Here is a 21,865-nt window from a genome sequence, read left to right on the forward strand (position 1 = left end):
CACTTGTTTTATCTTATAAACGTGTGTTGTGTATTAAACGTTTAAAGGTGATGAGTGGTTTCAATTTCAGTCTTTGAGTCAAATGTTGAGCAAATATTGCACGATCGATGCAATAATTGCTCATTAAATAGAAAACTTAACTCAATAACAAGAATGTAAACATTACATTCACTGTGAGTTCCTATTTTTTATGGTACGTGAAGTAGCACAACCAGCAAAGACAGCTCACCACTGAACACCAGGGGCGCTCAAGGGTAAAGACGCTGTACCGTCTTATCAGAAGAAGTCAATTACCAGTCGGCTCAGTTCCCTAGCTAACCGATAGCTACCACCATGGAAGAAGCAAAAAAGAAAGATAATAAGCCTACAGAAAAGGGGGGAGAGAAGGACAAGGATAAGGAAAAGGGACAGCAGTCCCCTGGGAAAGAAAAAGAAAAGAAGGAGGAACAAGAACTAGTAAGTTTGGGGAGCGCAGTGATTCATTGAAAATGTGCTAACTAGAAGCGCAGGGGCTGGAGCAGATATTTGCCTTAGTCACCGTAGCTTTGACAACACCGACATAGCGGGCCATAGTCACTGGTATTTAATTATACCATCTAAAACACCTTGGTTTTCTGAATTGTAAACATACCCCTTAAAAAGCTAACACTAATATGTACTTACAGCCGTAACAGGACAAATGACTGAAGTTCAAGCCCTTTAGCTACTGTTAGCCTAGCATTATCCCTCCTAGTGTGTTAGCTGTGCTACTAGCTAAACTTTACTGTATGACACAGCAGCTTGGGTTTAAACAATAACCCCACAGCAAAATGTGCTTTGTATTGATAGAACTGCATCTGTGATGAAGCTTATCTTAAGTTAAATTAAATGAACTGTGTGTCAAATTATTTTAAGTTTATTGAACACATTGACCTTAGTTACTGCTTTGTTTATATGTTTCCATACGTGTGACTTGTAACTCCACGGCGTATGAAAGTCGGAGTAAAGTGGGTAAAATTGGACAAGTCACCCACAAATATTCAGTCCATTGGGTGGTCTGCTGTTTACGGACCACGTACACTTACTGTCAACTCGGATATGTTCATCAGAAAATTTACGTAATTATTTTATTAACTAGAATAATCCAGCAGGCGTGCAATTCTAACACTTAAGATTATTTTTCATTAACTTTCCAGAGAGAGCATGATGGTCAAACATCTCTGATTTTGTCTCATTTGTTCAAATAGCATTTTTCCAAAATTGCTGTGGTAGATTCAAATGCAGCTTTGCAAACCTGAGTCATCCTGCCTTTTTGTGTTGTATAGAGAAGAGACTTTGTTGTTAGTTCACTTTCTTAAACTTTTACATTTTACTGTCTTTGGTACACAGAGTTTGTGATGTAGCTCCTAAGTTTTTTACAATATTGACATGCATCGCAAGGCTCAACCTCCTAGGCATGGTATTGACACACACCTGTATGGTACGGATAGAAAACTGCAAAAACTTGGTTTTGTAGAAGTGGTTTACAGCTGCTGATGAGCAATTATTTGAGTTAATTTAATTCAATCAAATTCAGTTTATTTATATAGCACCAACCAGTCCAATAATACATTCAATACATACATTCAATTTTAATTCTAGTTACTTGCATAGTGTCATTGAGTTTGTAGCAGTCTTTCATACTGAGCATGCATGTAGCAACAGTGGAGAGGAAAACGCTCTTTCACAGGAAAATGTGAGTTTGAGATACGGACCATATACACAAAAATAGAAACAAAAGCATTATTTCAGGAGTACTTTCTATTTTAAAGAAAAGTTAAAAATTAAAAAGTAGTACTAGCTTTTTTTGTGGCTTCTTCTCATGGCCATAAAGAGTAAAAACACAGCTTTGACTATTGATGGAATCTGTTATGTCTTTTTGTGCTTTTAGACTGATAACTTAAAAAGATGATGAAGACTCAATCATTTTATCTTATCATTAAGTAAAACTATAACTGACCGGATGTATTTTCTTTTTTTCTAAACGGTGTCACTCTCCTGCATTAATCACAATGGATGCACCATTATGACGCTTTTTCTTTCATTGCCTGTTTTGTAAAATGATCTTCTTTAATGTTTTATAATAACATTTTTAATTTTGTCACAATTTCTCAGTCAGAGGAAGACAAGCAGTTACAAGAAGATCTGGAGATGATGGTGGAGAGGCTGAGTGTGAGTATCCCAAACTTCTTTTCTTCTGCGTGTGTGTTAGGATGTTTGATCTTCAGCTGAGAATATTTTTTTTTCTTGTTTTCTCAACAGGAGAAGAACACCTCATTGTATCGTCAAGCGCTAGAAGAGCTGAGGCGACAAATCCGCTCCTCAACCACCTCCATGACCTCCGTACCAAAGCCCCTGAAATTCCTGCGCCCACACTATGGCAAACTAAAGGAAATCTACGAGCGCATGATCCCCGGAGAGAATAAGGTGAGCCTCGTTTTTACTTTCTGTAGGGTTATATTTCATTCTAACATCAAAATGATCCCAATAATTGTTGTTTTGTAATTAACTTTTTATTTTTCACCACCAAGGGACATTGAGCACAGTTGTGTTCAGTCTTGGTTTGAGATAACTGCTATATGTGAAACATGAGTCTTATTGCTTCCTTTGCATCTTCACAGGAATCTGATCTTATTTCTGACAGATCATAAGTGCAGGACAGAAGCTGATTGTTTATAGGGGTTGTTATTGCTATTAAACTTTGCATGTAAAGCTGAACATCTAATAAGCTGACAACAGTGAGAGGAGAGTACTAGCGCCAACAATTCCAGCATATAGTTAATTTAAACTCTTATGCATGTAATTACATAGTAGTATTTGTGTGTGTAAAACAAACAAAAAAAAAAAACAGGGCAATGATATCAGCTCTGAAATCTTCATGATGCTGCAGATATTGATATCTTCATACTTGAAGAGATCTCGGTAAATGATTTATTTCTGGTTTTGTTGCAGCGATTCTGTGCAGATGTGGTGTCTGTATTGGCCATGACCATGAGCGGGGAGCGGGAATGTCTGAAGTACCGTCTGGTGGGCTCCCAGGAAGAGCTGGCCTCCTGGGGTCATGAATATGTCAGGTAAATAAATAAATAATGTTCTCTCAGATATGAATCACTACGTATGTAAAAACCTTCAGATAAAAGAAATGCAGAGATTTTGTGATGTTTCTTTTTGCTTTTCCTTTTGTTTTATTCATCTGTGGATGATCAGGTAGTCATTAGAACGCTTATTATGTTGGAAATCCCAATTGCATTTGTTTGGGTCAATAATAAAGCTGTGGTGTTTGTTTTGAAGAAGAAAATAAGAATTAGAAGAAATCTATTTTATCTTTTTCTACATTCAGTGTTTCAAAACAATTTGTTCTTAGTAAATTAGGTGTTGTTTCTACTTGCATATATTAATATCAACATATTTATGTATTTTAATCAGATATTTGACACTGCACATATGGAAAGAAAGTCTTCAGTTAAACACAGAGAAACAAGATTTAAAAACTTGGATTATTTGCACTTCTCTGGTGTTCCCTATGCAGTACAGAGTACAAGACAAGGAGCATTTTAAAAGTTATGTAAAATTGTGTTATGACTTGTCAAGTCATAACACAATTGCTTATTCTCAAATTCTCTCCTGTTTCTGTTAGGCACCTTGCTGGTGAGGTGGCAAAAGAATGGCAGGAAGTGGAGGAGAATGACAAAGCCCAGCAGGACACTCTGCTCAAACTGGTGAAGGAGATTGTGCCCTACAATATGGCTCACAACGCAGAGCATGAGGCGTGTGACCTACTGATGGAGATCGAGAGGCTGGACATGCTGGGGGACTACATAGATGAAAACGCCTACGGAAAAGTCTGCCTGTACCTTACCAGGTTAGCGGAGGTTTTCGCTCTTTGCTCAGAAAACAGAGTTAATATTCAGAAATATATGTCTTCACTTTTGGATTCATGTCTTTTTTGTTTTTCTTTCTTTTAGCTGTGTGAGTTATGTTCCTGAGCCAGAAAACTCCGCCCTGCTGAGGTGCGCTTTGAACATCTTCAGAAAGTTTAACCGTTACCCAGAGGCCCTGCGGCTGGCCCTGATGCTCAACGACATGGAGCTGGTTGAAAACATCTTCACATCCTGCAAAGACATGTAAGGACACTGGATTTTTTGTTGTTGACCAACTGAAATATAACTATGCTATAAAAAACTAATAATCAAATGAAAACTTGTTATATTAGCTTGTTGTTATGAAACCTCCCTGCCTTTGTGGATTTGTACTAAATACGTAGTTTTTGTGTCCTTTTCATGCAGAGTCATCCAGAAGCAGATGGCTTTTATGTTGGGCCGTCACGGTGTCTTCTTGGAGCTCAATGAAGACGTAGAGGACTATGAAGACTTGACAGAGATCATGTCCAACGTTCAGCTCAACAGCAACTTCTTGGCCTTGGCCAGAGAGGTAGGAGATGGTGGCCGCAACGTGTTTTATAAAAAGTTACTGACGTTTTTCTTTGTACTTTATTGGGAAGTGGTTTATCATTACTTCCAAGAGATATACACCTTAAATCTGTAGATTTTAAATCACATGCAGGTTGATACTAAGAATTTGAAGACTAGTGTTAGAGATCAGATTCTGTGCTAATCACCTTGTCTATTTATGTTTGACTTTTATTTAATACAAAGTGTTTTGTTTATTCCAGCTGGATATCATGGAACCCAAAGTCCCAGATGACATCTATAAAACCCACCTGGAAAACAACAGTGAGTCTAACTCCCAGTATTTTATCAACTATAACAGAGAGCCATGTTTACTGCTTGTCCAGCTTAAAATTTGCCAAGAACTGCAAACATTACACAACTTTCTGAAAACTGACTCATCAGCTAGTGCTACAAAATGTGTTTTGTTTGTAGAAAAATTAAAGAACCACAGTTTCTTGCAAAGGGACGAAATGCATTTTCCAAATGTCCATATTTCTGGAAAATGAAGACAAAAAAGGAAATGTTTGTGACCCAATAATGAGAAAATTTGAAAAATGTGTTGTACCATTATTATTACTCTCTTATGGGCATTCCATCAAAAATATTACATAAAACAATCACAAGAGCTAATATTTTTTTCATGTTTGTTTTTGCCTTTTGATTTAGGCTGTGTGTAAATTTCATGGAATAAATTAATTATAAATGGGCCTGAAGCTTGTTTGACATTTAAAAAAGAAATTGTCAGGGCTCCTATTCAGTTTAGATAAGTCTGGAAAATAATCCACTCATTATTCCCTCCATTTTCTGCTCTTCCTTGCTTATTTTTCCAATTTGAAAATCAGCACAAAATAGAAATATTTTCCATCCAATACTACTCTAAACCTTAGCTTGAAAAGCCCTGAGAACTCTAGAAATTTGAGTTATCAAACATGAAAACAATTGGAGCTGTGATTTAACAAGCTGCATTTCTTTCATGTGATCAGAATTATTTTTCAGTTGAACCCGCTCTGTGTTTGCTCACCTCTGTGCGACATGTGACAGGGTTTGGCGGCAGCGGCTCCCAGGTGGACTCGGCTCGTATGAACCTGGCCTCTTCCTTTGTGAACGGCTTCGTCAACGCAGCCTTCGGACAGGACAAGCTGCTCACAGATGATGGCAACAAGTGGCTGTACAAGAACAAAGATCATGGTAGAGGAACACACACCAAGCATACATACAACATTTTTCACATTTGTTGTTGTAATACTGATTGTCTTTAGTAGATTCGTTGAGCTGCTGCTTGTTAATTTTTAAAAACTGAATGTCCTCAGGCATGCTGAGTGCTGCTGCTTCTCTGGGTATGATCCTGCTTTGGGACGTGGACGGTGGTCTGACTCAGATTGACAAATACCTCTACTCCTCTGAGGACTACATTAAGGTATAATGGGGCACATGCAATTGCTTATTGTAACAGGCTTGGTTTTGAATTTATATATTTGAAAATTGACCTGAAAAGGGATTGAGGATTTTGACAAATTTAGTCTATAAAATTAGAACCTTTTAACTTACAAGTGGCATCAGAATCAACTTTAAACAGCATGTCTGAATGTGGCTTAAACAGTCAGATTATCCTCACATCTGTTTTTGGCACTGCCTGCTCAGCCGGGCTTTATGTTGGCACTAGCAGTGAAACTGCGTCATGGATAAACTGTCATTTCTGTCTTTGTGCTCTGCAGTCTGGTGCGCTCCTGGCCTGTGGTATTGTGAACTCTGGTGTGAGGAACGAGTGTGACCCAGCCCTGGCCCTGCTTTCAGACTACGTTCTCCACAACAGCAACGTCATGAGGATAGGCGCCATCTTTGGGTAAGGCTGCCTGTCTGTGGAGAAATTTTATGTTTTTATTCATATCAGAGCAGATTTTTTTTTCTTGCTTGCTTTCTGTTCTAAAAAATAATTTACAGATGACAGAAAATAATTTTTAAAAGTGGCTAATAGTTTAACCATCCCTTATTAGGGGCAGGTTATGATCATTTTTATTTAATTGCACGAATAAAATCATAATACTAGCAGAAAGATCTAGCACGATCGCATAATTGTTTCAAAGATGTACTACTGATAATAATTTTATGCTGACGCGTTAAAAGATTAGGTATTAGCTGTAAAACCTATGCCAAAGTCTAACTTGACTTGATGCTCAAGATTCCTCATTTAAATTTTTTTATTTATTTATCTCAAATGAATTCTCATAAAACTGCTACTTTATTCTCCTAATATTACAACTTTATTCTGGTAATATGACTTTCCTCGTAATAAAAAAATAAAAATCTTAGCCTGGCCCTAATCTTCCGTCATAGAGTTGACATAAATTCCAAGTTCAAATAAATAAAAGCTGCAAAGCTAACAAGATGGTAGGCCTTTAATGTGCTGACATCACTCTAGACTATGGAAACTCCAGGAGTGCATTGGTGAAAAAGAATCCAGATTTTCCAAAAACAAAATCTTTAAAAACAAAAATTTAATTAATCGATGATATCAATTTATCGCCCAGCCCTTGCATAACGTAGATGTACAGATTAACATCTTTTTTTCTTTTTTTTTTACTCTCTCTGCTTGCAGACTGGGTCTTGCTTATGCAGGCTCCAACAGAGAAGACGTCCTCTCCCTGCTTCTTCCTGTCATGGGAGACTCCAAATCAAGCATGGAGGTACAACTAAAAGTCAATTTAGACCACCGTTTATTTTACTGGGTATCAGTTCAGTACCGTTGAAGTGCTTGTGTAAAATGTGAAGGTGGTTGGCGTGACAGCACTGGCGTGCGGCATCATAGCGGTGGGGTCATGTAACGGTGACGTGACCTCCACCATCGTCCAAACCATCATGGAGAAGAACGAACAGGAGCTGAAGGACACTTACGCTCGTTGGCTGCCTCTGGGTTTGGGACTCAATCACCTGGGTATGCTCACAGTGTGAGGAGAATAAAATGATTGAATGCAAACTGTGAAGATTTGCAGACTGAATCACTTTTTTAAACTACGCTTCTGACTAAAGGGGGTCATTTTATTGTCCTCAGGTAAAGGGGAAGCAATTGAGACGACCCTGGCAGCTCTGCAGGTTGTTCCTGAACCGTTCCGTAGCTTTGCTAACACATTAGTGGACATCTGTGCGTATGCAGGTAAGCTTTCTTTATTCTTTTTTTTTTTTTTTATTGTGTTAATATGTGGATACATATACCATATAGCAACTGATTAAGCCTAAAAAACTGCTTCTGTCCCTCTAGGATCTGGGAATGTGCTGAAAGTGCAGCAGCTTCTCCATATCTGCAGTGAGCACTATGAAGCCAAGGACAAAGACAAGGATGAGGACAAAGACAAGAAAGATAAAAAAGACAAAGACAAGAAGGAGACAGCTGCTGATATGGGCTCTCACCAGGTGAGTATTTATTGACGTCATCTGTTATGTTGAACACCAAATTTGACGTCAAGTGTTTTCAATCAACATCGTTTTACAATTCCGTTATTTTTTTCGGAACAAACGTTCTGACAATTTTCTTCCAAATTGTTGTCTATGCTCTGTGCTCCCTTACTGCTGGCTGCAGTCTGCATGTGTTTAACCAAGTCAGGATTTTTTGTCTCCACTTATTGGATGACTGCAGGAAAGGCATCTTTTTCTTGGCATGGTTATTAGGTAACGGGGAAGTGCTGAAACGGCTCATTTTCCCTACACCAAGAGACATTAACTTATTAGTAGGAAACATGTTTTTTGTTTTTTGACGTAGTGTTGGGACTGTTTTACAAACAGTATAGGCATAAATAGAAGTACAGAAACTTGCCAAAAGGGTTTTTTTCTTAATAGATCCTCTGTAATATAGCATTGTATCCTACAAATATGAAGATTTTTTTGATGACAGCAGAGTCTGTCTAACTTGTTGATCTATCAATACTCTGATGATTCCAGTCATCGCAGAACGTCTCAATAGATGGTAGGCATCACTGCTGCTCAATTTCAAAAGTTACTTCCACAAATTTCTAAAAGTTTCTTGTTGTATGTTGTGTCTGTAATGTTCCATTCATATTTCCTATTATTGCTCCATTCTTCCACATCAAAGAGTATGTCAAGATTTCCTCATTAGGTACTCATGCAACATTTTTATCTTCCAAATTGTGTTATTTCCTGCCGATAGAATAAAATATTAACAAATGCAAAAGTTACTTCCCACTTTACAGGTACACAAATGCATCATGATAAGAAGTGATAGAGATGAAAGTGACTATATTTCTTATCTCAGAAGGAATGTTTGACTTCAGGCAACAAGTCTAAGCAGCTCTTTATCAGACATTTTCACACTTGAGCAACCACATAAAGTGACAGGCTTGAGTTCTTGTATCATCCCCATTTACAGTATGATTCAAAGCATAGAACAAGGTTCCCCTTTGTGTGTGGGCGTGTGTGTGTGTGTGTGTTATCAGACCGATTGTTGGTGCTTTTCACAGCCTCTAGGAGCCTTGAGGGGGACTGTTGAAGCGAGCGCCTTCGCCTATCAGTCTGCTTTGAAATACTGTCTCACATAAAGCCTCTGGCTGCTGCTTTCTCCTCTAAAAAGTACATACATCCAGCTACAAGTATTATACCACCTCCTGTAAATCTAAAATTTACATTTAGATTAGCTTATTCTATACATAGAGCTTTAAAGCCTGGCACACATTAAGATTTTAAAAAATCACATGACTGGTTACTACATTACAATCACATTAGAAAGATACAACTGACATTGATTAATTCACAGCAAATAGTGGATATTAGTGTGATTATTACTGGGGTTGGATGGGAAAAAGAGACAGGAGAAGGGGAAAAAGCTGCAGAAGTGCTCATGGCTGTGTGAACGAGTCACACTTTGGTCACACAAGCAATCAAATGAAAAATATCAAGACACTACTTCATATTTTTTGGACGCCATCTTTGGATTGTTGGATCTGTAAGTCAGGAGTTTCAATAAGAAGGTTTATGTTGATGTGTTTCTCTCCTTTCAGGGGGTTGCTGTTCTCGGCATCGCCCTGATTGCGATGGGAGAGGAAATTGGTTCGGAAATGGCTCTGCGAACATTTGGACACCTGGTCAGTTTTATTTATATTTTCATAACTTCTTCCTTTTACGTTATTGTCTGTTCTATTATGTCTCTCTCATTTCTGCTAATACCTGTTAATCTTTAGGTCAAAACTTCACTTTACTTCCACCATATTTTTATTTTGGGATAAGTCTAAGGGTTGCTGTTTTTATCAGTTTAAACCAGACAAATAATGTTGTGACTTTTTGTTCTTATTGATGCTAATGTTTTCATGTTTCACTGCTGCAGCTGCGCTATGGAGAGCCCACCCTGAGGCGAGCAGTACCCCTGGCCCTTGCTCTCATCTCTGTGTCCAACCCTCGTCTGAACATCCTGGACACCCTCAGCAAGTTCTCTCACGATGCTGACCCAGAGGTTTCCCATAACTCCATCTTTGCAATGGGCATGGTGGGCAGTGGTATGTGTCAGCATGATTAGTGTTTAAAAAATATTAGAATCTGCTTATCTAATATTATCTGTGAAATCATTTCTTAGACTTTCTTTTAATTCTTGACATTTCTTACAGAAAATACCTCTTAATACAGCTACAAGTTGGCTCTTTTTCATTTTCTTACATAAAGTCCCTTCAAAATGTAGTATAGGCTGAATTTAATTCCTGTCTTTAGGCACAAACAATGCCCGCTTGGCAGCCATGTTGCGACAGCTGGCCCAGTATCATGCTAAAGATCCCAACAATCTCTTCATGGTCCGACTGGCACAGGTGTGTGGCACAACAACGTGAAGCCTTCATCAGACGTTAGTGGATTTCTAGGAAACTGTGTATGTGTGAATATCTATTGAGCCTTTGTTGTTAATGCGTCCACAGGGTCTGACTCACCTGGGCAAAGGCACACTCACACTCTGTCCCTACCATAGTGACAGGCAGCTGATGAGTCAGGTTGCCGTGGCCGGACTACTCACCGTGCTCGTTTCCTTCCTTGACGTCAAGAACAGTGAGTTTATTTTTTTTCTCTTGGTTCTCCACACACATTTGTTACTGTGTTGGCAGTGGAAAATTCAATATTTTTGTCAGTCGTCTGTGTTAATGAACCCATGTTGTTCATTGTGTGCATTTCAGTAATCCTGGGCAAGTCTCACTACATCCTCTATGGCCTGGTTGCTGCCATGCAGCCCCGTATGCTGGTTACATTCGATGAGGAGCTGCGACCGCTGCCTGTGTCTGTTAGAGTTGGACAGGTAAAGACAAGAATAATTAGCCTCTCGAAACCCACAAAAAAAATTTGTTTTCAAATTGTAAACATTTTGAAAGGGATGTAATCTATTTTAGGGAGGATGCAAGTTCATAGGAGATCAAACAGTTTCTTATTAAGCTGGTCTTTAATTTCAGGCAGCATAAATCAGTTTCACTGACATTTAATCTTGCAAAGCAGTGTAGTTAATTCTGAAGGCAGTTTGTTAAACTTTAAAGCTAAGTATTGCTTTCTCTCCACTAGAAAATTATGCACAACTTTGTTTTTCCAGTCAAATAAAATCCATCAGAGTTGTAACGTTTGCAGTGTCACTAAATTAGGAAAAGATCTGCATGTATGAATACAAGTCAGCCACAGTATATTATGAAATATAGAGATGTGGAGTATTAGTTTGGCACAGTAGCAGAAATGTAGGGAACAAAATTATTAGCCATTTAAATTATTGACCCCAGATTATTGACCCTTTTGTATGGGTTTTGGAGAAACCTCATAAAATTTTAACAAGAAACCTTCTGGAGATGTGCAGTTATTGCAAGCAATGGCAAAAAAATGCTCAGTGTTATTGACCCAGTATCAGTAATGTAAAGCAGACTTCTTTGCAACAAGATTTTGTCAAAAGACAGCTGCAGGTCTCCTCTATAATATCCTGATCGTGCATAAGTTCCTTAGATATTTATTTTGTCTTTTTACTGTGAATCATAAGTAGTGATTTAAATTTACTTAAATTGATGGTTAGTTGAGACTATGATTATGATGTAAAATGTTAAGATTTAATCAATGTGGGAATATGATGTAATTGTGAATTTGTAAAATGATGGATCAATCGGAATGAACTTGTCTTCTGACATTCTTACAACCACTTAGCCAATTCCAATTTCCCATTAAAATTCACAGACCTTTTTTCTTATTCATTATTCATAATCACTTATAAATAATAAATGATTATTCATTAAATAATCATTAATTATTTGTATTAGAAACATAATTTAGATCATACTGGATGTGTTAGAAAACAGTTGACATAAAACTTGTTTTTTAACAGGCTAAAGGATTTTTGAGTTGGCAATTCAAAATGTCTTTGGCCTTTTATATTAGCTGTTGGTGTGGTTGTGTATTATACAGCAGTCTTTTTGTTTGTTACCTTCAGAGAATCCTTATTTCCAAAAGGCTTAGAGAATGTTTCACAACACAAGTCGAAAGCTCCAGTTTTCAGCTTTGCTGTTATCTGTTGAACAATATTGATCTTTCCTGAATAGCATTTCAAAAAAAGAAAACTTTTCTTTTTATATAGTTGTTATTTTTTCTTTTAGCTGTATTGTTTCAGATTTCAACAATAGCTAACTTCTTTAAATCAGTAATAGCATGCAATTAAAGAGTGCTGTTGTTGGTGCTTAGGAATAATGTGTGCTTTTTGGGGGGTCAGGGGGAGTAAGTCTCTGATTGTTCTTTTTTTTTTTCAGTGAGCTTCTAGATATCACTTTCTGTTTTATAGTACTTTCTATTTTAATCTGATACTCTAAACAAATCTCTCCTATGGACTGATTTGTTCTCCTGGTGATTTAAATAAAACAAGATATTTTTTGGTACCAAAATCTATGACTTCACTTTCAAAAGCCTTTACCAGCTTCTAAACTTGATATACTCTAACCTTTGGACAGTGAGGTTGGAAGAAAATGAAAATTAATCGCATGTTTGTTGGTTTTTTTTCCCCACAGGCTGTAGATGTTGTAGGTCAGGCAGGCAAACCCAAGGCCATCACAGGTTTCCAGACTCACACCACACCAGTTCTGCTGGCTCACGGCGAGAGGGCGGAGCTGGCCACAGAGGAATACCTCCCCGTCACACCAATCCTGGAGGGATTTGTTATCCTCCGCAAGAACCCCAACTACGAGACCTAGACTGCACCCGTTTTCTCTGGCCTTTCCTTGTGTCTGAGGGTTGTCCTTCGAGGCTATTGGCAGTTGTTGTTTGGTTGTTGATTGCATTGCTGAAAGGACTCAAAACAAGCCCATCATCATTTGTTGTCTGTTGCCCAGCTCCAGCACTCTTTAACATGGATGGATGGGGTGTGTTTGGTTGGAGCGCTATAAAAAGGAGGATAAATTGGAACCTCATCCTTTTCAACCCAAGTGGTTTTCACATTGCTTTAATTTTGATCCACTTCCTCCTCACATGCTGACCCAGTTCTTTGACTGACCTGGGACCAGTTTATTGAGATGGAACCTGTGTCACTCTCCTGTAAAGTTTTCAGTCATGAATAACCGATCCTGATTGAACATCAGGTATTTTCATTAGCAGACGTCCTTGGCCAACTTTTGTAACTAGAGCATTTAAAGTTATGTATTCTACATCTCTTTTGTTTTCTTTTTTGTTTGTTTTTTCTTTTGTTACAGTGCTGTAAAAGGTTAAATCAACAATAAAAACAGCTCTATGGAAATGTAATGATTGTGTGAATTTGTAGTTTGTTATGTAAGCTTTTTTTAAACCATTTGTTCCATCAATCATAATTGTCCAGGATTATATCCACAACTTAAACATCTCTCTAACCATAAGACCAGAAAGATTTAAAGAGGAGCAGAAAAACCAAATGAGGTGGATTAGCTGTGCTTGCCAATATGTTGTGTCCAGGACATGTTAAATATTATCTCTGCTTTCTGGATATGGAGTTGTTTGCATTTTGAGACTGTCTCAGAGCAACAGTTTTTAGTCAGGGGCCTTTTCAGATTGGTTGCAAGACTGGCTGCTTCTGGTGATCTTTCCTGCCCACAGACAGCATCCACAACGAGTCTTTAAAGGTACTTTGATTATATGATTTAAGGCATTTTGTGTTCCTTTAGGATAAGCTACTTCTGAATTTAGTTGAATTCTCAAAATTCTATGTTGTACTACTCATAAGTGTGCATTAATCAGTTTCATTGCTTAAAATTGAAACTGGTATCTTATGTAAATGGATAAGGTGTGTTTTGAGTTATGATACATTACGTTAAACTTTTTATTTGGGGAAAAATATTTTCTAAATATTTTTATGGATTTCTTTTTTTCAGGATAAAACAAGATTCCATGCTGCTCACCCCAGAGGAGAAATAAAAGGAAAAACTAAACATGAAGGTATTGACTATTTGGAAGACAAGACTAAAAAAAGAACAGCAACAGTATTAATTTTGTTTAATAGTGCATTGATTTTTAAACTGAGTGCTTTTTGTTTGATTCACCTCAACTCTTAGTTTTTTTATCTTAGCACTAGCATTAATAAATCTCAGAATGTAATTTAACAAACTATTGGATCTAGACAACTTTAAATTTATGCTGCGGTGGATTTATGGTTCTTAAATCTGGTCAAAATGCAAAAACATTTAACCCAAGCAAGGAAGTTTTTACAAAAAAAATGAAGGTTGCAGAGTTTTTTATAAAATTAATTTAACCTGGTCTATAAATGCCACAAAACCAGTGGAACCTTCAGATAAGATATGACACGAGCAGGTTTAAAGTTAGTATTTTGAACTTAAATGTCCAGCTTCTATCAAATTTGAAAGGAAAATATTGAAATTTGACTGCAAAAATATGCAACTTTGTAATGAAAAATGTGAAGGAATACCTGGCTCATATTCTAAATTATGCTTGTTTCCATTGCCTGGATATCCTGACAAGCAATGGATACGAAAGAGAGATTGGGGCCACTGAAGAAAAAGAAATCTGAGTTTAATTTCATACGTCTAATGTTTTTCTCTGAATTTTTACAGTATCTCTTAGTCAGAATACTGTCTTCAATCTCAATATTATTATTACTTTTTATGTCCCTGACCTGCTGACATATTTGGGATGCAGCTTTTTTTTAAAAAAAGGATTAGTATTTACCAATCCATATGGGAACCATAGTTTCTATCTCAAAAACTAGCTGAAGAAAAGTAGAAAGCCATCCCATTCAAAATAGATTTGATTATAATGAGGCTGGCACAATACAAAGTTGTAATATCCCAGCGAAGGAACCAAAATTGTATCAACTTTGTCACTGATACAATTAAGCTTTTCATACACAAGACATGTTTGAAATCTTTCTTCTATTAGTATAACATACTTTGCCAGAAGACAAGAGGGAGATCCCAGCTAACTTGGATTTTGACAGATTGGTGTAAACTGCATTAAACTAATAAACGGTGGCAGGCATAAAGAGTTACTAAATTAACCAAAGTAAGGACTGAATCCCAAAATAATCTTTGGAATACCATTTTTGAACACTTTCCTGAAGTCCTTTGTTTACTTTTAAATTTCCATTAAAACTTTGGAGCTTGAACCTGTAAACATAAGATGACACTTTCTCAGTTTTAAGCACATTAATACTTATTAGAAAGATTATTGCTGATATGAAAGTATCCATAGTGCGGATGAATGATTACTGCCTGGGACATTTTCACGTGACTAGTTTTGGCCGGAATTAGTAGCTACCGGCTTCCGGGGAGCTTTCCGTCCGTCCGGCTCTGCGGACTCAAGGAGAGAAAGGTAACACCGCGGTCCTCGGCCAAATTCTTCATTAAAATATCTAGTTCTTCTTATATCTACCACAGGATATTGACTTTGACTATCTGGGGATAAGTTAAATGTCAGTGTCATAGTTTTATTCCCGGCACATTGCTCTGTGGTGGGACTTTGTAGAGTGCTGACTGCTGCTCCTGCTGTTTTCAGGGATTAGCTAGCGCTAGTTAGCATTGCTTGCTAGACGACGTGGGTGTTCTTTCTTCGCTAGGGGCTACGCTGACTAGCAAGCTAGCACTACAGCGTACTACCAGTACGAGTCCTTACTCATGTGACCTGATGGATAATCTGTGCTATACACTACATATACGAAGAAATAGACTGACAGTAGCATCAGTGCTTAGCATTATTTATACTGTAGCTATCCAGCCGTATACTACATCGCTAGCTGTTAAACCACTTTGATTGTACCCTTTTTGTTTTAGCTGTGGCAGAAAGTGAAGGGACATACGTTTCACAGTTTGTGTTTAAAACAAAAATCTGGAACAGTTTCAGACCAGAACATGCCTGTGATGATTTGGTAGCCGGAGCCATTTGATTACCATGCAATTTTGGTGCCAGCAATCTGAGACGTGTGGTTTCTACGGTGAGGAATCCAAACATCACAGTCCGACTCTGTTATCTGTCCACGAGACAAACTGTTCTGTGCGCTCGTTTTAAGATAAAACACGAAAAAATATATCATGTTACGTGTATTTTAAATAAGCTTCAGTGTATTTATCGTCTTTTGTACCGTTCTTGAAGTTTTGCTAACTGCGATGCCCTCTGAGCGGGGGCAAAGCAGGACAAGGAGTCTGTAAATGTTGGATTTCATTTGAGCATCATCTGGGATACCGCATCTGCAGCATTGCAACAGTGGACGCTGCTGCAAAGGCTGGCAGCGTTGGCAGGTGTGTGTTAGGGTGCGAAATAAGAAAACAATCACTATTCTTTTGTGATTCTGGTGCTATCATGTGCAGCGCTGATCATGTTAATATTTCGCCAGTGAGAAGACACTGAGTACCGATCAAGAGCTTTCACTTCAGTCAGTGGTATCTTTTATTGATTATCACCTCTGGCTAATTCTTGGCTTGACAGGATTCATATTTTGAGACACGCATGGTTGTCATAGCTAAAAACGGGCCTAGGCGTGGTTGGCGTGAAGCCGGCTGCTGGGCGGCGTATCGCGCCAACAGCGGGAGGAACCACGTGGTGAATCCAGGTTGGGCCTAGGAAAGTTAGCATGATGGCTAACCGGGCGCTGAGCAGAGCTCGGAACAGCCCGGCATTCCTGCTCCTTGTTTACAGGCGCTTATGTTTGGTAAAAGTGCTTCTTATGAATGAATTTAACGCCAAGGCACGTTAGTAGATGTCATCGTAACGCATTGCTTGCACGTAGACAGACACGCCCCTGTGTCATAACACAGCTATGCCCTCACTTTACATTAAATACGTGTTGGTGATGGTTGTTTGAACCATAATGTACTGAGATTGGTGAGAACAGAAGGCTTAAATGTTCGTTTTTGAGCTATTTGTTGCTGCAGAAGTGATGATCCTGATGTTCAACACTGCAGACATGTGACACTAGCAGGAGATGTGAGTCCAAAATGGACGTTGTTTACTCTGCATAACATATAGAGATGTTTACCCCAAATATGTCTTTCTTTGTTGGCAAACAACCGCCATTGTGATGCAGGGATGTCAGGCATGCTTCAACCAGAATCTCACAGCAGAGATTTTATCACAGCACAAATGTATGGTGTGTCAGAACCAGGCTGTCACAGTTTTGTTGCCACATGCCCTGAGTTCATGCATGAGTGGGCTCTGGCAAAATACTTTGAAGGATGGTGGAGGGAGAGGAGGAATATGATGACAGGTGTTGTGATGCCTAGTTGCCGAGGCATAATGTTTACTGCATGCAAATCCTTTTCACTGTGGACTGTGTCAATAGTTTGTCATTCACTTAAATAGATTATTCACTGTTGATTGCTGGCTATATTCATCAGAGTAGTTGAGATAACACTATAATGGTATTGTTTTTGTATTTGTAGCTCTGTGAGTCAGGAGCTGTGAACTGATTTCAAAACTGAGATTTCTATTGGATCACTTATTGAAGAGTTGATTGTGTCATCAGTTCTAGAAGGAGTTGTTTTAAAGCCAGGAAGACGAAACCAAAACTTAATGACAAAGTTATCTGCATTGTTTGGGTTCTAGACCAGAAGCTAAAACTTCTGATAACAAACTTGGGATCTTTCCTTAGTAATAACTTGCACACAGAAAAAAAAAAAATGTTATTGCTCAGGAGTAGTATGTACTGATTGGAATGCATCAAGTTTTAAGTGTCAGGTCTAGCTGAAGAACACAGGCTTATTATTGTCACCACCCAGTTTCATTCTCCTAATAAATGCTTCATATCTACTCTTACTCACACCGCCAAGTACAGTGAGTACTTGGCGGTGTACTCACTGCCAAGTGAGTACAGATTGGGCTGAAAAATATATAATGACATGTTTCATATCAGTCTATCAATAATTATAGATACATTTTTGTTTTAAATATCTGAAATGCTACCATACTGGTGGCACGGTCTTTCCTTTTTTATCCAGTTATTCCACCACACAATTGTTTTGTTTTTGTGCAGTTTAGGCACAGTGGGAAACCCTGAAACTGCTGCTTCACAAATTAATCAACAGGTTGTTCTGATAACAAACTTGGGATCTTTCCTTAGTAATAACTTGCACACAGAAAAAAAAAAAATGTTATTGCTCAGGAGTAGTATGTACTGATTGGAATGCATCAAGTTTTAAGTGTCAGGTCTAGCTGAAGAACACAGGCTTATTATTGTCACCACCCAGTTTCATTCTCCTAATAAATGCTTCATATCTACTCTTACTTGGATTTCATTCTGTACTCACTAGTAATCTGTACTCACTGCCAAGTGAGTACAGATTGGGCTGAAAAATATATAATGACATGTTTCATATCAGTCTATCAATAATTATAGATACATTTTTGTTTTAAATATCAGAAATGCTACCATACTGGTGGCACGGTCTTTCCTTTTTTATCCAGTTATTCCACCACGCAATTGTTTTGTTTTTGTGCAGTTTAGGCACAGTGGGAAACCCTGAAACTGCTGCTTCACAAATTAATCAACAGGTTGTTGCTAGGTAACCATTGAATGAGCGAGTTAGTTGAAGCCACCAACCTTGTTTTAGCTGTTGAGTGGCTAAAGTCTTTCCTCTGCCTACATTCCCCAGAATACTGTGCGGTTTAGTATTGTAGTTCTGTGAAACTATTTAATATTCCATGTGATGCATGATCTATTGATATTGATCACATGTCTATTGCAATATATATTATTTATTCATTGTCCAGCCTTCGCTGCACATGAGGTTTCAAATGACTGATGTCGATGCAGTAAGATCACCGAATCGAGATGAATTATCTTCAGGCTGTTTTCTTTAAAGCAATAATCTTACCAGTGTGAATGAGTGAATATGACACATAGACGTTTTATATCCATGTGACACAAGCTCACCATAATATCATAAAGCTTTGCTTTTGCTTCTTTTTTCTTCTTGTGCAACCCGCCACCTCTACCACATTAGCTTGTTGTTAGATGTAAGGCTGCTCAATATGTTTTCTTTCCAGTATCAGTGAAGGCAATGTTCATATCACAAAGGAGTGTTGAGAGTGCCATCATTGTTAACTAACATAACAGTGTTATGATTTAGCATTTTTCATGCTGATGTAACATTTAGCCAGTTGGATGTAATCTCATGGCATCAGAAGAAAATAAGGATTTATCGCACCTGATATCGTCATTGCAAGATTTTCTATTGTTTTCTTTTTCTTCTTTTCATTCTCCTTTCTTCCACTCCTTCTCTTCTCTTTTTCTGTGACAGCAGTTGTATCACTTTGAAATTTTGAGGTGCAATAAAAGCACCTCTGTGCTCCTGTTTGGATAGCTTTCAGACAGTTTTTGCAGGAGGATTACTTTTATGCTTTTTAGTCCATCATATCTCTGTTTCAAAAATATTACTGCTATACAAAAGGAATGCAGCACAATTGGGGTATGGTGTGCTGACTGACCAGAGAAAGACTGAAATCTTGAGTTCAAAACTGACCTCTTTATTGTTCAGCTTGAAACGGGATGAAAATGAAAAGTTTTCTGAGGAATTAAGTAAAGTCAAATGTGGACAGTCAGAGTTGGTTTAATGCAAAGATTTTTTACTGTGGCTGAATGCAGCTCAGGCAGCGAGGCCAATGTAGTATTTATGTTTGCATTTGAAGAGGCATTAATCTGAGTTTGTCTGCAGCAAACAGGTGCTCCGCCACTCTCCATTACTGGGTCATTATGCTTATGCAATAGCTGGAGGAGCATGTTTCTGAAATGGGGGTGTCTGGACCCTTGTGGTGCTCGCATGTTGAGGCGGCTCAGATGACAGGACGGCGTGTGAAAGCAGCACAGTGAGATGTGGAGTGCAGTGGGAGCTTTGCTTCACTTTCTCTTCAAACTTTTTTTTTTTAGTGCTGCATACATAAATGTCTGATGGTTAAATGTTTAATTGGTTAGACAAGTTTGCTTAGCGTTGTGCTCCAAATCCAATAGGTTTTATTTGTGTGGTTTCCAGTTCACCAGAGGAAAGCCCATGAGACAGTTTCTGTCTTTTATTGATCCCATTCAGCCCTGTTTATTTATTTAATATTTTATTTTCTTTCCAGTCCCTACATGGCCTGGGAAGTGTGATTTAGACTTTGACTGGTGCTGTTTGTTCTCTTCCCCAACAGTTCAACGGTTTTATCCTGTCTTTATATCTTGCTTGAATCAATAACTGCAGAACCTTAAATGTTAATGTCTTCACCAGCGTCTTGTCTAAGCCGGTGATGCCATCTGGCTGAATGAATGGAAACTATTACTCAGTTAAAAGCAAATGTAGTCATGCCATTCTTTTTGTTTGTGTGGGTATAGTTATGAAAAAATCAGGGGTTATAGTCCCTTCTGCAGTGTGATTTCCTATAAAAAAAACACCCTTATATTACCATGACTCATGGCTTTTACACTGTTGCTTTCTTTTGTTTTGTCAGTAAGGGTGGAGGGTGAGCAGATTGGAGTAGAAGTTTCATATTCATAGGCACAATTAGTGAGGCAGTTTTTAAAAAGTTAAATACATGTCACTGCAGCCATGAGGTTTGAGCGTTTGTGTTTGGAAACACAAAAATGTAACATAGGGCATTTTTTTTATCTACTTGTTTGTGGTCAGTGGTGTTTTTGCTCTTTAATCAACTGAGAAACAAGTAATTAAATGCTGTTAAGTGTTGAAAATGTACATGAAGCCAGAACATTGTCATTAATATGAGTTTTTCTGTCTTTCAGGAAAAATATTCTTCCACACAGAAACTACTCTTTGGACCTAAAAGGAAAATCATAAATGTAAGTCTTTTTTTATTGTTGTTTTTAACACATCTTAACCTTTTTATTGCACCATCTGAGGCCTTCTGTTTTCTATTTTGTTAGACTTTTACACAGGTCCACATCTGCCTCCCCATGCAGAACCCCATGAAATGAATAAAGCACCACAGCCTATAACAGGACTCCCCTCTGCCCCTCACCCTGATTCCTCCCCTGGTGTTTCACAGGTAAGTCTCAATGGACTCATGAAATTCATAGAGTTTAATATCACTGAGGTTCATCAGATGAGAAAAAAATCCAAGCAGTTGATCATGTTGGCCTAAATATATTGTAATTTTTATTATAACCTAAAAGTTGCTGTTAATGGTTTATAAAAAAATCACAATTACTTCAAAATTTGCATGTTTGCTATATTTTTTGCCTATTGAGGTTGCCATGTTTTCACCTGTGCAAAGCATGCTGGGTTGATGATGTGGGTAGGTCATAGTGGACTCTGCGTCTGATCTCAGCTGTGATGAAATTAAATAATGGAGCATCTATATTTTAATATAATATTCAGGACTGATAACACTCCGGCGCCGTGCTGGATCTTTGGCGTACCTGTGAGAAAAAACAGAGATTTATGAGGCATTTCTCTGATTCTAACAGAGGTGCAGCATTCACTCCTTACATTGGGTTTGTTCAACTCCTTCCTGAATGTTGTCCATTGGTAGCAACAAAATTCATAATAATCTATCATTTAAGAGGCTTTAAGAGCAGTTCTTGGTAAAACAATTGTGATTTCGTATTGTGTGAAGCTCTAAGATATTGATGTTTCTATCAATTTTCTTTCAATATATCTAAGAAAGAGGGTTATTATACCTGCAGTGTGAACATAAACTTCAGCGCAGCCTTCCTTTTCCAGTTTTTCTCATGTTTATGTCTATTTCCTTGTGTTGCAGCCCTCATTCCCCCCTGGGCAGCCTTCTTCTGTTGTGTTCGCAACCGCAGCACCTCCACAGATGAACCCCACGCCACCGCCTCGACAGGTAGGACTGACCGCTGACCTGCCCCTTACCTATAGTGATGCTTTTCTGAAACCCTGAAAGGATAACTTTTCCTTTCACATCAATGAGCCAAGCTTTTTCTCTCTTCTTCAGCAAGGCTTGCTCAGTCAAAAAGTGTCATAAGACAGGGAATA

General features: G+C 38.1%; 2 protein-coding genes across 7 annotated transcripts in view; both read left to right on the plus strand.

Annotated features, from left to right (window-relative positions):
* Positions 1-333: 333 nt before the first annotated feature.
* Positions 334-13,202, plus strand: psmd2 (proteasome 26S subunit ubiquitin receptor, non-ATPase 2). The gene is made up of 21 exons (XM_032545460.1): positions 334-456; positions 2,134-2,190; positions 2,281-2,445; positions 2,971-3,092; positions 3,656-3,880; positions 3,984-4,142; positions 4,305-4,449; positions 4,691-4,751; positions 5,511-5,657; positions 5,780-5,886; positions 6,185-6,312; positions 7,066-7,153; positions 7,239-7,401; positions 7,519-7,620; positions 7,726-7,877; positions 9,476-9,559; positions 9,799-9,967; positions 10,176-10,270; positions 10,376-10,502; positions 10,628-10,746; positions 12,476-13,202. Exons 1-21 carry the CDS (start codon positions 334-336, stop codon positions 12,656-12,658), a joined length of 2,721 nt encoding a protein of 906 aa, XP_032401351.1. The 3' UTR covers positions 12,659-13,202.
* A 2,004-nt stretch (positions 13,203-15,206) lies between these two features.
* Positions 15,207-21,865, plus strand: part of eif4g1b (eukaryotic translation initiation factor 4 gamma, 1b) — a 36,892-nt gene continuing 30,233 nt past the window's right edge. For 5 of the 6 annotated variants that reach the window (XM_032590634.1, XM_032590635.1, XM_032590636.1 and 2 more), the window contains exons 1-4: positions 15,207-15,257; positions 20,650-20,706; positions 20,791-20,912; positions 21,627-21,713. In XM_032590634.1, the coding sequence (XP_032446525.1) occupies positions 20,838-20,912; positions 21,627-21,713 (162 nt within the window). In that variant the 5' untranslated portion in view covers positions 15,207-15,257; positions 20,650-20,706; positions 20,791-20,837. Of the gene's footprint in view, positions 15,258-20,649; positions 20,707-20,790; positions 20,913-21,626; positions 21,714-21,865 lie in introns of those variants that run through there. The other variant, XM_032590633.1, reaches the window with a different exon arrangement.

Source organism: Xiphophorus hellerii, chromosome 18, assembly GCF_003331165.1.
Source record: "Xiphophorus hellerii strain 12219 chromosome 18, Xiphophorus_hellerii-4.1, whole genome shotgun sequence".
NCBI lineage: Eukaryota > Metazoa > Chordata > Actinopteri > Cyprinodontiformes > Poeciliidae > Xiphophorus > Xiphophorus hellerii.